At 49.9% G+C, this 12,504-nt stretch overlaps 1 protein-coding gene across 2 annotated transcripts in view; it reads left to right on the forward strand.

Moving 5' to 3' along the window:
• LRRC75A (leucine rich repeat containing 75A) overlaps window positions 1–12,504 on the forward strand; it is a 70,387-nt gene that overhangs the window by 41,949 nt on the left and 15,934 nt on the right. For both annotated transcript variants that reach the window (XM_061363395.1, XM_061363394.1), the window contains exon 3: window positions 8,413–8,525. In XM_061363395.1, the coding sequence (XP_061219379.1) occupies window positions 8,413–8,525 (113 nt within the window). The remainder of the gene's footprint in view (window positions 1–8,412; window positions 8,526–12,504) is intronic.

The raw sequence follows: 12,504 nt of genomic DNA on the forward strand, positions 1-12,504 counted from the left end.
CACCATTGATAGGTAGAGGATTTGGGGTTTTTTGAGCCATGGAGTTAATGCATGTGCCTGTGGCTGAATATTGGGTTAATTTGATCAAAACCAGTTGCTCCTTTTGGACCAAGGAGTTAATGGAGACCGGCTGCAGTCAGAGAGCTGGAGAGCCTGGTTATTACCCCTGTGGGCACCTCCTGGCCAGGCATCCCCAGGTTGAGGCCAACTTAGGGGTCTGCACCAGTTGCAGACTTTCTCCCTCATTGAGTTTGTATGCTGCTGTCAACCAAGGGCTCCTCCAAATGTTAATTACACCACGCTTGGAGCCAGAACTGATGCTGAGAGTCCTGGCACTGGGTACCGGCCATCTGCTAAGGGACACCTTCATCCACTGCACCTCAGGCTTCTCCAATAAGGTGGTGAAGACCAAAAGTGCTGCTTAAGTTACGTGCTAATTGCAGCCACATCCTGCAACTAGGCTCATGTAAAAGCATTTCCAGTTTCAGGGCATGCTGAGGCTGTCATCCCAGTCTCTGCATACCTGGCGTGATCACTGCAGGCATGGGTGTGGGGTTTGGAATTGCACCGGATGGTTTGGTTGCTGGGTTTAGGCTTTGCCAGGAAATGGGATGAGTTTTCCTCTTCCCAGTTCTTGCAAGGCCTCCAGAAAGCTCCTTTCAGTACAAGAGGGCTGCTGCTGCTGGATGGGAAGGTTTACTTTCTGATAGGCTGCTACCAAAGTGTGATTTATTGCTTAATAACAACAGCAGTCCTTCTGCTCCTCTCTTTGCCTTTTATTTGTGCTGCTTTAGACAGCTGCTTTTACCTATACTTTCAGAGGGAGTTTTTGATGGTAAAGCCTATATCCTAGCAAACCATAGGGAATGGAGTAGGATTTCCAGTATGAACATCCCTTAGCCAAACATGTGGAGCTGCTTGCTTGGTTTGCATTGTATCCGTGCAACACCTATGTCCATTTCTATTTCCGTGTATCTTTTACCATATTCTCAGTGGAATTTCCCACAAACCACTTCCTAGTATTTGGGATAGCTTTATATGAAAACATCCCTCTGTTAGGTGATTTGAAATGGTCTTTGTCTATCTATTGAGTTCCTGTGGACCTACAGCTCTCCTTGTAAAACACAACCCTGCAGAACAGAAAGGAGAGCTTTATTCAAGGTGGAGATGCTCTTCTCTTGGCACAGAGCCCCCAGGAAAGGGAGCCAGCTCTACATGGCCATTTGACAGCTCTGCAAGGGTCATGCTGGCTGTTCCCAGGTCCATGACCCAAATCCTTCACCCCATAGACCCAGCTCCACCATCGAGTGCCCTTCTGCAGTGGGAGATCAGGAGCTGCTTTGGGTTTGCTGCCTTTTCAAGCCTCCTGCTGCTACACGGATGGCTGGAGAGGGGATGAAGCAGAGCTTGGGAAGGGCTCTGCAGGGAGCTGTGCTGAGAGAGGGGTCACCAAGCCCAAATGTGCATCTCCCATGCCAAAGAAATGCTTTTTTCCTGCAAGAATCCAAATGCTGCCTCTCATAGGAGAGACCTTCATCCCCTTCCAGGACCAGCTGGTGGCTTCTTGGCCATTTCATAAAGCGAGTTGATTCGGGAGCACATCCTCCCATTACAAAGGCCATTGTGGCATCTCTGCTGCCAGTGAGTGCTTGGCCCTAACCTTGAGCAGGATGAGGCATGGGAAGGTGTTTGGCCTCATACCTGGGGAATGTCAGGAAAGATCAAGTGGATGAGCTCAGTTGTAGTGGGCGCTGCTGGGAGCGACCTCATCCTTGTTAAAATGGCCTTTATTGAGTTTGTTCCATTTCTCCTTGAATTTGAATGAAAATGACCTTCTTTGCAGAAGAGTTTCGGCACCAGTGTGTTGGGTGGTCAAGTGGACCCCTTTAAAGCCCTGTTGTCACATTGTTTGGATTTTGTTTTCCTCTGTGCGAGCAAGATCCATCACTTACACCCAGCATGCCCATATCTGCTTGCCTTTGGGCATCATCCACCTCATCACTCATTCCCCCCACGCTGGGATCTCTTCCCAATGGAGACTGAAGTGATGGAGAGGGAATTGCACTGTCCTTATGGTGATGTTTTGAGCTCTTCCCTGCAGCACAACAAGGACTTGTTTTCCATGTGTATTCTCATGCCTTGCCCAAGGAACTCAATGACCAACCAACAAGAGGAGTTTGCTGTTGGGGTTGTGGATAGGAGCAACCCCTGAACCTCCTGCAGTGGGACCATCTCACACCAACTGAAGTGCTGGGTGCTGGCATGTTTTGGCCTTCAAAGCAGTGGGTTTAAAGCCTTTCCTACCTCCTCAACTCCTCCTCTCACAGGAGGAGGAGAGTTTGCTGGAGAAACTCCATTAGGGCTTCAGAAGGGAAGCCTGGCAGTGACTTGCTGGGGCTGGCTGCAGCGCAGATGTCTGCATGCAACAATAGGCTGCAGTTCAGCCCCGTGCTTTGAAAGCAAGGAGGAGGGAGGGCAGAAAGAAAGAAGAAAGGGAAGTAAAAAGGAGAAGCAGAAAGCCATGAGATGACTTCAGCTCTGCGTGACTGCATCAAAGGGAGGGCATCCTCAGTTCGGTTCCTATTAAAGGCTGGGGAGCAGGATGCTGTTGCGGTGCCAGTGGGTGGGGAAAGGCGTTTTGGGGCTGCTGCAGGTCTTGGGGTCAGAGCTTTACCCCAGCTGCTGCGTTGACCTGGGCTGTGGGGGGGTCTGGCTGCTCTGTGCTGGTGGGTGATGGATGTGGCTTTCACTGAGTGACTGCTTGAGATGCGTCCCTGTGCCTTCTCCTGTCACCTTGCTAGGAGGTATCCAAAGGTCCCTGTGCCCATCAGCTTTGGCTGATGACCCAATGTCTATGGGGGCAATGCACAGTGTTAACATTTCCTCTTCCTTTTGTTGTCTATCCCTCCATCAGCATGGCTTAGTGGGGATTTGCTCATGGGGGTTGGAACTAGGTGATCTTAAGGTTCTTTCCAACCCTAACTGTTCTATGATCTGTCCTAGGGCTCCCTAGAGCATCTCTTGCTATTTTATGTCTTTAGCTGTGTAGTATCTCTGTTTACCACTGTGAACATAGACTTTTTTCCCCTCTCAACTGTTGTTTTTTTGCTTAGTAGCCCAAACTGTCATCCTATTGTCTTGGTTCATCACCCAAACTAAACAAGGAGGGGGATTCAGAAAGAAATCTTTGATTCTCAGTGTTTTCTGGGCATGAAATAGGATGCTTTAAGCATCATCATCCACTGAACTGTATGGAGAGCAAACATCTCAGCTGAGGGGGCTCCACACCAAGTGGGGATGAGTGCAGTGGCCTGTGGCTGCAGTGGTTTGTGCATGGACAGAGCTTCTTGTGCATCAGAGCAACGACCCCAAATCCTGCAGCATCCAGAAAGAGATGCTGCGAGTTTGGGGGGTCTTTAAAAGAAACAGAAAAGGAGAGGGGTGTAAATAGATTTTAAAGTCAAAATCATGATTTCAGAGGGCAAATAGGGGACTTCCTGCAGAGATTGATTCTGCGTGACAGAAACGAGGGGCTGTGTAATGCCACAAGATAAAACCTGTCGCTTCCTCCCACCCCAGACAATGGCTGATTGTTCTTATTTGGGTCAATCCCCTGCTGTGCTGCAGCAGGGATTCCCCACCAGGGCTCCTGAATCATTAACGTTGGCCTATTTTATGGGATGCTTGGCCACTGTGCGACACCCCAGGGCTCTGCACAGCACCAGGGATCCCGCTGCTGCAGGAGGAGCGGGTGATTCATTTCTTAATGAAAACAAATTAATTTGCAATAACATCTTTATCACAAGGCTCTCGGATGGGCTGAGTCCTCCCCGAGCTCTCTGCCTGCTGCTTTTGGTTTGTGGATGTAAGTCTTAACCTCCTTGCATCACCACGTTGGGATGCGAGGGGGGCAGGCGGTGATGCCGTGGTTATTTCTCCCCATCAAAACCATGGTCCTGTTCATTCCATGTTTGCTTTCCCATGGTGTCATCCCTCTGCTTCTAATTACCTCCCCTCTCCACTGGCATGGTGGTGAGGAACGCATCCAAGGATCATTCATTTGTGGTTCAAGGTGGTGTGCAGATGCTGGTGATGCTTCACCAATAGGGTCTGTTGTGGGGTGCTGAGAGATGCTAAAAGGTTTCCCTCCTGCACTGCAGGGGAGACCATCAGCGAGGATAAAACAGGTCCCCCTGCAGAAACCAGGGGTTGAACCTGGCTCTTTGCCTTTACCAGCTCGTGCTTATCCCTAGGGTTTAACTGATTCCCATTTCAAGCACAGTTGCTCCATCCCTTCATCCAGAGCTCTCTCCCTGGGGCTGAAGCCAGGGGGAGGACCCTAGTGGTCCCCAGCATGTGGTTGGGGACATAGAGGGCTCAGCTTATGCTGCCCTTTGTTTTCCAGTTGACCAAGGTCCCGTTGGGCTGTGGATCACAGATGGGGTTTGTGCCATGAAGCCCTCTCCCAGCTGGAATCTGTTAAGGGATTAAAAACCTCATGAATCCTGGCAGCGAGCAGCCCTCTCCTTCTCCAGAGGGCTGGAAGCAGGCAAAGACGGAGGAGGAACAACGGGGAAAGGGGCCCTTTGCAGGGCAGAGCCTCTGCTCTCAGCTTTCTCCTCATCCCTCCTCCATCCCACGCCCAGCATCGTCTCTGAGTCTCTGCCATCGTGCAGTAGAAGTAGGCTTGCTTGAGTAGAAGCTGAGATACTGCCCCAAAAGTGCTTTGCTAAGCTAATACTCATACCCCTTGGGCTTACTCTTTTTGTCTTGCTGCGAGCCAGGATGCTGCATAAATGTGCTCTGCGAGCCGCATCTCCTCAAAGCTTTGCAGCTAAACAGCTGAGATGACTGGAAAGGAAGGAGGGTGCCCTATAGCTGCCTTGCTCCTTGTAGAGAGGCTTTGCCCCCTGGTTTGTGTGATGCTCAAAGCAGTTTTGCTGCATGCATGACACAGGAGCAGGATCCCATGTGCAGGATCATGGCACCAAGAGCTTTTGCTTCCATGTGTGTTTCCAGATGTGCAGGTGATGGATCCGTAGGGAGCTCAGCTGGGGGCTCATCACCAGCTTCTTACCAGCACATATCAGCTGCCTGTGGGTGCAGTGCTAAGAGAAAGGGCATATCCCAGCTCTGTGAAACAGGGCTTTTCATGGCAGAAGGGAAAGCTGAGCTCTCAGTGTGGTCCTTCCCATCTCCCCAACCCTGGGATGCTCCGGAGTTTTCCTCCCCGAGCTTAGAATCCAGAGTAACCAACACACGTTTCCCACATGTGCATTGTGAATGTGATGCTAGGAGGGACCAGGCCTTCCTTGGCATCACTGGTGATGCCTTTGATAGAGATGCATCCTTATGTGTTATATCTGGAGTGATCACTGCTGCCATTTGGTTCAAGACAATGAGCCGTGTCAGGGCAGCGAGGTTAAACCTTTAGCAGCACAAGTGGATTGGGCTGGCTTTTAAGCTGAGTTTTCAAACTCTTGGGCTCCATCCCATCAAGTTTGCATCATCTCCAATCACTTCTTGGTAGATGTGGATCATGAACAGCAAAAAAGCCTTTGTTTAGACCCTAAGATGAGGCTTTGGCACCGCATCAGCTACACCTCTTCTGAGCACGTGTTTGGGCAACCCAGGGCAGCTTCCCTACCCCTGGGGTCAGGCCTGGAATTGCAGGAAGGTAAAACTTGGATTCTTGGAAGCAGAGAGGTTTGTGTCTCGCTCATGGGCAGGTGAGGTGCAGTGATGGATATGAGATGTGCAGGAGCAAGGAGCCTAGCACCAAAATAGCACCCTATGAAGCCTCTGAAACGGGCTGTTAATTTATCCCAGTGCTAAAGTGGGGCATTTATCTACAGATCAGTGTGGAAAAGACCATTCTTTCGTGGCTGGCTTATTCCCTCGCACTGTACCAAGACCAGAAGGAGTTATGTTCTATAAACTGTGTTTTAAAACCCCAAAATAGAAGCAGCCCAGTACTTGCAGCGCTTGTGAGTCGAGCTTGCTTCTGAAGTATAAAGGGATGAAAGAGTGGTCTGATAGGGAGGACTGTGTGAAGGCTGTGAGATAAGGGTTCAAATAGGCTTTATCCTGCTCTAGCATCTTTCCTTGGAGCTCTCAATGTGCTCCCTTTTCAAAAGGAGTTTTTCCACGCAATGCAGCGAGGACTGGGATGGAATCCCAGGGATGGAATCCCCAGCTCAGTGCTGAGGGCAAACACTGTTATTTTAGGGGCTGCTGCACTGCTTTGCTGGAATGAAATGAGATTAAATGAAAGCTGATGGCAGCTTCCTGTGGATAGAAATAGGGTATGTGTCAAAACTCAGGGTGTTTTCCTCTCACATTAGGGATGCTGGTTACACAGTGAGGAAGGTGTCGCTGGCAGAGAGCAGATGGAGAGCATGGTTAAAGGGAGCAGCCTATGCCGTTGCCTCCCAAAATGGTTTAACTGAAGCATGGCTGCAATGTGTTTCCAGGCCTTCCAGTGGAAAACATGCAATGAGCCCTCCTCTTTCATGATGTTTCTGGGTTCATTCCATAGGCTGAGCCTCCCAGGGTTCCCCCATCCCCAAGCCTGGAGCAAAGGTATTCCTTGCCACAGGGTCTCCAGCGGGAGGGGGGATTTCAGCATGCCTGAGGTTTAGCATAGGCTGACATCCCATGGAAATCTATGGGATTCAAATCCTTGTTGCAAGTTAAGCATGGTGATAAATGAGGTGTTGAAAAGTATGGGTTTAAATGTGCTCTTAAACCCATATTTCCTGGGAATCAGGAGGTACGGCTCTCAAATGCTTTCTGTGATGTGAAACGGCCCCTGATTCACGCTGTTTCCAGCCCGTGCTCACACGGTGTTTTCCATACACCATGTCCCACTGGTATCCATGGATCTGGAGTTTCTACCTGAGCTGCTGGATTCATCCATCACTGTGTGCTGGATGGAGGCAGGTGAGCATTGATGCTGCCACTTCACTGCCAGTTAGCAGGGATGGAGCTGGGCAAGCATCACCCCTGTCTTAAATCAGCTTTTAATTCACAGTAATCTCTGTGGAGGCACCTGGATGTGCCTGGGAATAAACTACCCTGATTTCTGTCAAGGCTTTATATGTTACAGAGGAGATTGAGCAAGACCATGAGTCCTAAACTGAGATTTCTGCCCCGACCATCTGCGGATGCGCCCTTCCTGCCCCGCTTTTGTGCTGCTTGGTTCCTCTCCCCTGTGTCAACCCGATGTCATTGTTCCCCTGCGCACCCAGAGGTGATTTGTCAGCATCCCCACTGCTCCTCACTGAATCCAGTATTTATGATGCCTTCATAAAGCTGGTCCTGCTCTGCCGACTTGGAGGCGAGGTGGGAGAATGCGCTGTGTAAATCAGGCTGCGTGGAGCCTGCGGCTTGAGGGGAGGATGTCAAAGCAGCAGCAGTTGGTGTCCAGGCAGAGAGGATGCAGCATCTTCCTCAGCATCCCTGCCCATCAAAACCCTGAGCAATCAGGGGGGGTGAAGAGCAGCAATGGGGCTTATTTTAGGGCTTCCTATTTAGTTTCTTTGTCTTCTGTGAGGTGTTTCATAATACAGGTATATAAAGCCACAGATTGACACATCTTGATGTTTGCTATCACTATTGCCCTTTAGATAAGGTTAATCTCTGCTTGTGACTTTTCAGAGAGGCAGACAAGCGGAGCAAGATGGGTGGTTTGCATTATTGGATGTCATATCAGGCATTAGTGTATTAAAGATCTTGAAATGAAGCATGACTGAACAGTGCAGAGAGTGGTATTTGTATTTGGGTTTAGTTTTAGGACCCAAAATCTCTAGAATCAAATACTTGGATGCTCTGAGAGTTGAAGTTTTCCAGGTCTCTCTCCTTTGGGGCGATTTGGTAAATTTTAATCAGAATTGAGAAGAGTTCACCAAAATCGCTGTTTTCCTTGAAGCTTTTATGTTTTGAGAGTTTCTGTTCCCAAGATGTCCATCAGCTCCCAAGGCCTCTTAGTGTTTGCTCTTCTGTAAAGCACTTTTGAGGGTTATGGATGGGTAGTTTGATTTACTCAATCAATCTCTGCACAGCTTCAGTGCTGAAAGCTAACAGGTAGTGTCAAATGGCAACGGTGATGCCCTGCATGGATTGCAGGGACAACCCTGCCTTGTGGATCCCCTGAAGGGACCTCATCATCCTTAACCAGGCAGGACTCGTGCACCCCTGTGTTCATTCAGCAGCAATATCCAGAGGGGTGCAGGGTGGGTTGAAATGCCCCATCCTTGAGGCATCTTAGCAATGAATGGGGATTCTTCCTATTTCTGTGTGGTTCTTTATGGCCTGCCAGCTCCTAGCAGGGAGCACTCTGGGTTCAGAGCATCCTGTGGGTGTAAAGGTGGGTGCAGACCCCTTACCTGGTGTCCTCCCTTGTCTTTGCAGGAGGGGGACTCCCTCGGGGCCATGGAGAAGCTTTGCCGGCAGCTCACCTACCACCTCAGCCCTCACTCGCAGTGGAGACGCCAAGGCATCATGAAGAGGAAGCCTCAGTCCTGGTGAGTCCCCCCCATGTGTTACCAGGTTGCTTTGTGCTCACCCAGAGGGGTTTTCCTCCTTTTCCATTCCTTTTTCCCTGCTGCATCCCAATTGCAGCATAATCCTGCCTGGGAAGCAGGAATGGGCTGGAAAACCTGAAGCATCCATCCTCCAAACATCCCCACGATGCTCATTGGAGAGCAGGAGAGAAGCTGCTCCAAGACATCCTAAGTAGCTTGTATTTCACATGCAGGCACATGTTATTCTGCACATTGTGGCTTGCAATGTGTTTGCATGAAAGGAATGGGGTGAAAACAGGGAGTAAATGATCCTGGTCCTCTCCTCTCCTGCATCCTCAGCAAAGTCTCAGCTCCAGCATCCTGGATCCGTGGAGCTGTGAAACCTGTGGATGAGGCTGATAGGAACGGAAAGAGCTCCTTGTTTGCTGTGATGTTATGCATTCTGTATTTGTTATTTTCATGTATGGAAGTGAGAAATCCAAAAGGAGTCACAAGCTGGCAGAGTCAGGAGTTGTATCCAGGTGCTGGCTCATGGACCCGAGAGGGTTTTGGTTCCTGTTGTAGTAGATGTTATTTGTAGGCATAGTGGAAAGTAATTGAGTGAAAAAAACAGTCTGGAAAGAGAAGAACAGGGGAGAAAAATGGGCATGGGAAGAAAACAGACATGAGGGAATAAAGGATTATATGGCCAAATAGGATTAGGACAATATTGCCTGGAGATCTGGCTCAGCATACTTGCATCCTGTTGTCCGTAGGGACCTGAATGCGGAGAAGCATCTCCTTTTCATTAGCAATGGTAAGGGTATTTTTGTGTGGTTTTAAGGTGTATTAGTGACTAAAACTTGCTCTGGTGGCAGAGAGGTGGAGCTGGATGAGCTTTAAGGTCCCTTTCAACCCAAACCAGCGTTGGGATTCTATGATCTCTGTAGGGGCTGTACAGCCCGAAAGACAAGCAGTGATTTGTGCCACTCTGTCTTTAATTACCAATCCCTGGCCTTAATTATCAGCTTGGAGCTTTAATGCCAGCACATCCGCATGGCAGGGATTTGCGAGGCTTTATCTGACAAACCTGCTGTATAACACTTGCCTTTCCTTGGAAAAGCTGGGAAACAGCTGAGGTTTTCCATGGGTTTAATAGCGGGGGTGAGGTTTCAGCCCTAAATGAGCCCTGACCACACAGCAGCCACCCTGGGGCTGTCAACACGAGGCGCTGGCTCTGCCCCAGCCAGGGTTTGTAGGATGGGGTTTGCCTGGGTTTCTGGTTTAGATGCTTCTTTAGGAGGAACAGATCCCTCATGAAGGAGGGAAGTGCTCACAGCTATGAGCCAGGGCTCAGAGGGAGGCAGATGAACCCCTCCGGAGTCCTCCGTTATCTCCAGTCTCGCCACTGTTTCCCCATGCATGGTGTGTTCCAGGTTGCTTCGTGCTCACCTAAAGGTGTTTTCCTCCTTTTCCCTTTCCCTGCTGCATCCCAGAAGTGTAATCATGCCTGGGAAGCAGGAATGGGCTGGAAAACCCGAAGCATCCATCCTCCAAACATCCCCATGGTGGGCATTGGAGAGTAGGAGAGTTGAAGCCAACCTTGGTTTTGGGTGGAAACTGGCTTAAATTCACAACTGGGATAATAAGCCTTTGGCTATAGTACAAGCAGAGCTCAGGGGGCTCTGGTGATGTTTTAAATCATGGATTATTATAGGGAAAGGATTGAAAAATGGACTGTGATTTGCATGCTGTTGTGTTGCAATAGTGATTTAATAGTGATTGACCTACCCAAAGCACATCAATCAGCCCATGAGTTGTCTGTGCTGGGATGGACATTGAGGCTGTCCCTGTGCCTGGGTTTGAGAAGGAATTGGGGGTTAATTACCCCTATGATCAGGAGCTGATGGGGAGTGCATTTGTAGGAATGGATATGCTTGTGCAATGCTGATCTCACTGATTAAAAGGCTTTCCAAGTTGTGGGATCAAAGGGCTTTAGTGGGATGTTTCTCTTCCTGCTCAGGGCTGGTGAAGGGATGGTAGCTTCTGGATGTCTTGTATTGCCCCTTCCTCAGATGCCCACAGTTAGTGGGTTAGCATCCCTTCTTCACGACATGCCTGCTGGCATTTCCCTTGGGCAGCATGGGGATGCAGCCACCAGCAGTGGGGTGGATCAGTGGAGCGATCTCCCTTGGACCAGTCCATCCTGGAACCCCAGGTACCTCGCACTGTGAAGGGAAGCCCAGCACATGGGCACAGCTCAGCACTGAGTAAAGCCAAGGAGCTGTAATGAGTCCAAACAGAACCATGGGCAAATGATTGCAAGGGAAAATGGCTTTTCCTTATCCCACAGCTGCCGTGTTCATTACAGGTGATAACGGGAAGCAGAGCAGCTGGAGGAGGAGGATGGGGACTGATGCCTGGGAGGGCTGGAGCTGGCTCTGCAGTTGGTAACGCTACATCCAGGCAGCGTAGGCAGAAGGGGAGGCTGGTGCTTTCCCTTCCCACCTCACCCCAGGCATGCGTTCAGCCTCTGTGTGTGCACACATGGAGCTAAATGGAGGCAGAAAGCTCTCAGCATTGGCTGCCCCGCTCTGCTGCGCTGCCAGAGCACCCAAACCTGTGCCAAACTGCCTTCTTTTTATATGTATGTATTCTAAATCTGTCTGTCTCTCCCTTGCTGCCTCCCTCTGAATCACATCCCTTTATGTTCAGCATACATCATTTTGCCTGGCCTGGTAGCCAATAGCAGGAGGATGGACCCAGCCTGCTAAAGTAATTTGGCCGTCTCTGGCTCTGCCTAAGGACACAATTCCAGCCCAGAGTTGAACTGGCAAGTGTTGAATTAGATCCTGGAATCTCCCTCCTCCTCCTGCTGCCAAGTGCTTGCCTTCAGCGTTGGAACAGCAGAGCTGGTAATCACAGCTCCGAGCGCCTGTGATTGCTTTGGAGCACGGGCTTGCGTGCTTGGAGGGGAGGGAGGAGGTGTTTCCCAGGGGGAAATCACTTCCATGGCTTTCCTGTGCCTTTCCCATCCCTGGATTGTGCATTACCTGCGTTTGCTGCTGCGCATGGAGCGATAGCGATGAGCCAGGGATGCACCAGGGAGGGGATGGAGCAGTGGTGCCTGCCCCACCAGGCTTAGCAGTGGGCAGCATCTGATGGAATATGGATTATTCATACCCTAATTCCCAATCTATCCCCATTTTGCATCATAGAATCATCACAGAATGGTTCTGTAAAGCCCTTTTTTGCACGCGCTTCCTGTTGATGTCACTGGAATGTGAAGCATGGGGGGTTGTAGGGTGGAGCAGCTCAGTCTGAGCACTGGAATTAAATGGGGTCAATCTGGACCTAAATCCATGGATTCTTTCACTCTGTTGTGTGAGAAACCCCCCAAGAGAAGCCTGTGCTGGCCCTGAGACTGGTAGAGGGCTTACAGGGGGAGTCCACACTGGGATGAGCCAATGTGGCACCTTCTTTGCTTCATAAACCCATCTTGTTTCAGAGCTCCTGGTACTCACTCATCCATCTCCTTCCCCCATTGCTCTGGGGCATGTGAAGAGCAAGGATCTAATCTTTCTCAATTCACATGGGTTTTCCTGGTGCCTTTACTTCCTTCCAATTCTCAAGCAGCACGAGTCGGTACCCAACCACATCCCTGCTGTGTTACCCATCAGCCTGCTGAAAGATGCCATGGCTCCTAAGGCACTGAGCAGCATCCTTGTCTATGCTGATTTCTTGTGTTTTACCACAACAGCCATTGGGTTCTTAAGATAACCATGGTAGGAAGGGGCAAGGTCATTGTTTGATGGTGGCACAAATGTGCTGGGAACCACTGAGGTCTTTCCATTTGGAAAAGTCAGGTCTCAGGAGCCTGAGTATGGATTTAGGACCCAGATCTTAGGTGCTTATTTCCTTCACTCTCTTAAAGTTGAAGCCTAACTTCATATTCTGTTGTTCTCTTAACAAGCCAAGGGGACCCAACCAAGCACCTATG

Source organism: Neopsephotus bourkii, unplaced genomic scaffold, assembly GCF_033783945.1.
Source record: "Neopsephotus bourkii isolate Nb327-2 ecotype Australia unplaced genomic scaffold, CSIRO-AGI_Nbou_v1 NB_1154, whole genome shotgun sequence".
NCBI classification, from domain to species: Eukaryota; Metazoa; Chordata; class Aves; order Psittaciformes; family Psittacidae; genus Neopsephotus; species Neopsephotus bourkii.